At 39.8% G+C, this 5243-nt stretch overlaps 1 protein-coding gene across 1 annotated transcript; it reads left to right on the forward strand.

Annotated features, from left to right (window-relative positions):
* The first annotated feature begins 900 nt into the window (after positions 1-900).
* LOC111539307 (lymphotactin) lies at positions 901-4246 on the forward strand. The gene is made up of 3 exons (XM_023207106.2): positions 901-1121; positions 2906-3020; positions 3889-4246. Exons 1-3 carry the CDS (start codon positions 1061-1063, stop codon positions 4055-4057), a joined length of 345 nt encoding a protein of 114 aa, XP_023062874.2. The 5' UTR covers positions 901-1060; the 3' UTR covers positions 4058-4246.
* The last annotated feature ends 997 nt before the right edge of the window (positions 4247-5243 follow it).

A 5243-nucleotide genomic window follows, 5' to 3' on the forward strand; every position in this document is an offset into this window, starting at 1 on the left:
TCAAAGGCCTAGACACTCTCATGCTTTCAATGTAGAATACCTAGCCTAATGTGCATAGAAGCATGAATGGCAAAGTTGAAGATCAATATTATAACTATTTTTCTATTTATTTGAAGCACAGTAAAAAAAAAAAAAAAATTGGTACACTTTGGAAATTCAGTGGCACAAGGTACACTGCCATAACTTGAGGGACATTATACAGTAAAAAAGGAAAAAAAAAAAAAAAGGAAAAAAAAATTCTCCTGTTCCAAACACTGCATTACATCATTTTACCTGCCCAAACAGACCATTTACAAATATTAGGTCAATAAACTGCTAACAACCATAAAAAGGTAGCTTTCTTACTAAAATGCAAGAATTTAAAAGATTGGTATCTAAACAAAAGACAAAACAAACATTTCCCCATTTCTTGTTTTTAAAAGACCAACAAATTTCAAGCCCAATAAATGGCTTGTATTGAACTTTCAAAAAAATAAAATAAAATAAAATAAAGGCGGAGGAGAAAAATGACAGAAAAGAAAGCAAAGGATCGAGAAGCTCAGTGTGGCAGCAGCCTCTCTTCCCCTCCTGAGAGAGTCAAAGGGTGGCACAAGGGACTCATGATCCATGGCTGTGGAAGCCTCATGTCACACTGGATGTCACATGAGGTGGGATGGAACACAGTGACCACTCCGCCTCATTTCCTTTACAGTTTCCGTGCTGGGCCATGGCAGTGAACAGCCTTCAGGCATGTCTACAGCGGAAGATCTGAATTCAGGCTGGTGGCAGGAGACAACACAACCACGTTTTCTTTTATGCATAAATTAGGTTTCATTGACACATTAACCACAGATAAAGGGGTAAAAACCACAAGGCGTTAGGTTAGTATCAACAGGGAAAAGGGCCTTTTTTTTTTTAAGAAAAAAAAAACATCAGTATTGCAAAGACTTTCCATGATCCCACACCCACCTAGAAAGCCCCTCTCACCGCAGGAAGTGCGCTGACCATTGGAGGAATAAAAGAGGTCCTCAAAGAGCCTGATCCTCACTCTCTCCCTGCACAGCTCAGCAGGACCTCAGCCATGAGACTTCTCAGCCTGGCCCTCCTTGGCATCTGCTGTCTCACTGCATACATTGTGGAAGGTAAGTCGAGAAGCTGTCTGTGAGATAAAGAACAGGGAGGCAAGGCAGGTGGGCACACATTTTGGCTTTAACTCAGGTTTTGACTGAAGCAAAATGCTTTCCCCAGGCGAGCCTTAAACTTCCCATGTGCAAAAAAGGAATGATGATTTTGACTGTAGGGGCCTTCGTAAACTCCCAGAACAGGGAGAATTTGGTTAGTAATTGGGCTCCTACTTTTCCTAATTGGGTAATTTTGGGTACATTTCTTAACCACTCAGGGCCTATGCTTATTTATTTATAAATTGAATAGAATAACAGACATGATCACTTGATATTAAGATTAAATAAATATTATGGTTTATTTATTTAATAACATCAAATTTCCTTGGAAAGAGTAATTTTTTGATTAATCTTAGCTATGGATTAGAGGCGATGATTATAAATGCATTTGCAGCTTTTGCCCATTTAATACATAGTTTGATAAATTATCAAAATCTTTGAGAGTTCAGTTACAATGTGGGGATGCACCAGAGAAAGTATATTCTGGAGCAAATCAGTGTTTTCAATACAAAACTTGTGTGAAGGCGACAGTGTGCTTCCTGTGAACTGGATGTCCCGGTCTTGCCTTCCTTCCCCTTGATAATACAGTAAGGGACCTCTTTTAGGACACAGGACAGGCAGAAAGATAACCAGCTTGATGGGGTCCACACCAGGTACAATCACTACCGCTGAGCCTTCTTGTTTTCCAGCAAGGTGGTGATGGTGTTAACCCCTGCTCAAAGAACAGGTGATTTCCTAGTGGGGACACCCCCTTTGCCAGCAGGTTTCTTCTCAGCCTGGACCAACAGTCTCTGCTTCTTCTCTTGCTTTGTCTCTGGTCAGTACTTGTGGATCAGCTTAAGTGGCTGAGTAGCTGTTTCGGGGTCTAAGGCCTGGAAGAGCTGGTTAATGGCAGAAGGCACTTTCAGCTGCTTATAGAGGATAGCTCTTTGCAGATGGAAACAGATATAGTGGGGCCATTTCACAAAGCAGATGAGGTCCCTTTGGGGCTGGATATCCTGTCCAATGCCTGCCTAAGAAAACTCTTAGGCCTTTTCTCACACAGAGGTTTCATCACTTTCTTAGCCTGCAGCTTCCTCACGACAGCAGGGACTGGGGCCACCTTCTTTCCTTGGGCCTTCCTTCTTTTCAGCATCTTGGCGGCTGACAGGGAGAGACATTTTACCACTTAAAAATGAGAACACCCTTATTTACTCAGTCAAAAACATGCTTCCTTCCCCCACTGAATGTTACCTTGCCTAGAGTACTCTTCACGCGTTACTCTGTAATCTCACTCTAACATGTTGCACTATTTGACATGATCTTTTCTGTTTACCTGTCTGTGGCCTGGCTCCCTCATTAGAAGATATGCTCTATGAAAATGGGGATAAAGTCTGTCTTAATAAAACATGTGGGACACAACAGGCACTGTTGTATAAATGAATGAATGAGTGTCACTGGGGCATTAACTAGCTGTCCCAAATGTCTAAGTGAAAATATACACAGAAATGGGATAACATCTTGTTATTTTCTCTTAGCATGAAATTCTTGAAACAATTCTGTTGATTGAGTTTTTAAATTAGTCAAATATTTACTAAGAATCTGTGATGGGCAAGAGATTCAGGATGCCTATCAGTCATCTCCTCCCCCAAAAAGCAAATGGCCTTATATTCTCACAACATTCTCAGAGTAATTTAACAGATGATTGTTCCTATGATCCTGATAATTGCTTTATTTTTAATTGTCTGTCTTTTTTTTCTCACCAGGTGTAGGGAGTGAAGTCTCAGATAAGAGTACCTGTGTGAGCCTCACTACCCAGCGACTGCCAGTTAACAGAATCAAGACCTACACCATCAGGGAAGGCTCCTTGAAAGCAGTAATGTGAGTTTGCCTCCTCAGAAGTTGGGCTGGGTGGATATCTAGAGATATGGAAATACAGTATACAGAAATGCTGCCTTCCTCAGGAAAGTAGGCCAACATGGAGGAACAGCTCAGCTTAACTGATAACCTCTTTGTTTTTCCTTATCAATCATGTCTTTATGCAGCCCAACCAAATGGCGATTATTGCAAAAATTGGGCTGCCAAATAAAGGATAGAAGTCCTCCTCTATTTAGCTTAGTGGAAGAGTCTGTTGAATACTATGCATAGCTCTGAGGTCTGGGTTTAGACATGGCTGGCCCGTGTCAGGGTTTCCCTGCAAGCCTCACTGGAGTTGGGGGTTGTTAGGGTTGAGTTAGGCAGAGTCCCTTGATTATCAGTTGCCATATTTCAACAAAATGAGTCAATGCACAACCTACATGGTCCCTTTTTTCTACCAGAATCTCATTTTTAGATGTAATAAATCTTCTCAACACATAATTGCAAGCTTTACTCTAAAAAATGAAAATGTAAAAACCACCTTTTATTAAAAAAATAAGATGAGTATTTTTAAATTTGGAAAGGAAGAGGGTATGTAATAGTGGAACTAGATGGCCTCAAATGTCTTTTTGTTACAACATTTGGTGACATGGATGAAAAAAGAACCTGTGAATTATGGTGAACAAAGGGGCTGGATACTACTTGCAGATATTTCTCCTTTATGTTAAAATAAATGACAGAAGGGTGCCCATTTTTGATCTCATGGCTCTGAAAGACTATTTCTTGCAGTAATTTCTGCACAAGATCTCTTCAAGTCTGCTCTGATCTTAACTCTTGACCCCAAGGCTTTGAGAATGTGGCTAAATTCATCTGTGTTTTCCTTGCATTACAGTTTTATTACCAAACGTGGCCTAAAAGTCTGTGCTGATCCACAAGCCAGGTGGGTGAAAGACGTGGTCAAGAGCATGGACAGGAAATCCAACACCAGAAATAACATGAACCAGACCAAGCCAACAGGAACCCAGCAATCGACCAATACAGCTGTGACCCTGACTGGGTAGTAGCCTCTGGCACCCTGTCCCTCTCCAGCCAGCCAGCTCATTTTACTTCACACACTCATGGACTGAGTTTATACTCACCTTTTATGAACGTATTGCATGAATAAAATTATTCCTTTGTATTTTTACTTTTAAATGTCTTCTGTATTCACTTATATGTTCTAATTAATAAATTATTTATTATTAAGAATAGTTCCCTAGTCTATTCATTATAGCTAGGGAAAGGTAGTATATCATTTGTGTTTGATTTTTGTCCTACTTGTACCTCTCTTTGATGGTAACCATAATGGAAGAGATTCTGGCTAGTGTTTATCAGAGGTGAAAACTGTAACAATTACTCTTAGAGTCCAGCTTGTAATGGTTCTTTACACATGAGTCACAAGTTACAGCTGTGACAATGGCAACAATTCGAGATGTATTTCAACTTGTCTCTATAATAAAATTCTATTTATACAATAAGGGAGAAAATAATCCAGTCTGCATAAATGTCTTCTTTTGAGAAATGTCTGTTCATATCCTTTGCCCACTTTTTGATGGTGTTGATTTTTTCTTCTAAATTTGTTTAAGTTCTTTGTAGATTCTGGATATTAGTCCTTTGTCAGATGGGTAGCTTGTAAAAATTTTCTCCCATTCTGTAGGTTGCTTGTTCACTCAGATGGTAGTTTCTTTTGCTGTGCAGAAGCTCTTTAGTTTAATTAGATCCCATTTGTCTATTTTGGCTTTTGTTGCCATTGCTCTTGGTGTTTTAGTCATGAAGTCCTCGCCCATGCCTATGTCCTGAATGGTATTGCCTAGGTTTTCTTCTAGGGTTTTTATGGTTTTAGATCTAACATTTAAGGCTTTAATCCATCTTGAATTAATTTTTGTATAAGGTGTAGGGAAGGGATCCAGTTTCAGCTTTCTACATACGGCCAGCCAGTTTTCCCAGAACCATTTATTAAATAGGGAATCCTTTCCCCATTTCTTGCTATTGTCAGGTTTGTCAAATATCAGATGGTTGTAGATGTGTGGCATTATTACTCAGGGCTCTGTTCTGTTCCATTGGTCTATATCTCTGTTTTGGTACCAAATACCATGCTGTTTTGGTTACTGTAGCCTTGTAATATAGTTTGAAGTCAGATAGCAAGATGCCTTCAGCTTTGTTCTTTTGGCTTAGGATTGTCTTGGCAATGCAAGCTCCTTTTTGGTT

This window comes from Piliocolobus tephrosceles, unplaced genomic scaffold (genome assembly GCF_002776525.5).
Source record: "Piliocolobus tephrosceles isolate RC106 unplaced genomic scaffold, ASM277652v3 unscaffolded_36425, whole genome shotgun sequence".
Classification (NCBI taxonomy): Eukaryota; Metazoa; Chordata; class Mammalia; order Primates; family Cercopithecidae; genus Piliocolobus; species Piliocolobus tephrosceles.

What these genes read in the sequence shown, in the direction of transcription:
- LOC111539307 (XM_023207106.2), top strand. Translation starts at nt 1,061, where the DNA reads ATGAGACTTCTCAGCCTGGCCCTCCTTGGCATCTGCTGTCTCACTGCA. An exon ending in CACTGCATACATTGTGGAAG is followed by an intron (nt 1,122 to 2,905) that starts GTAAGTCGAGAA and finishes TTTTCTCACCAG; the next exon opens with GTGTAGGGAGTGAAGTCTCA. An exon ending in GGCTCCTTGAAAGCAGTAAT is followed by an intron (nt 3,021 to 3,888) that starts GTGAGTTTGCCT and finishes CTTGCATTACAG; the next exon opens with TTTTATTACCAAACGTGGCC.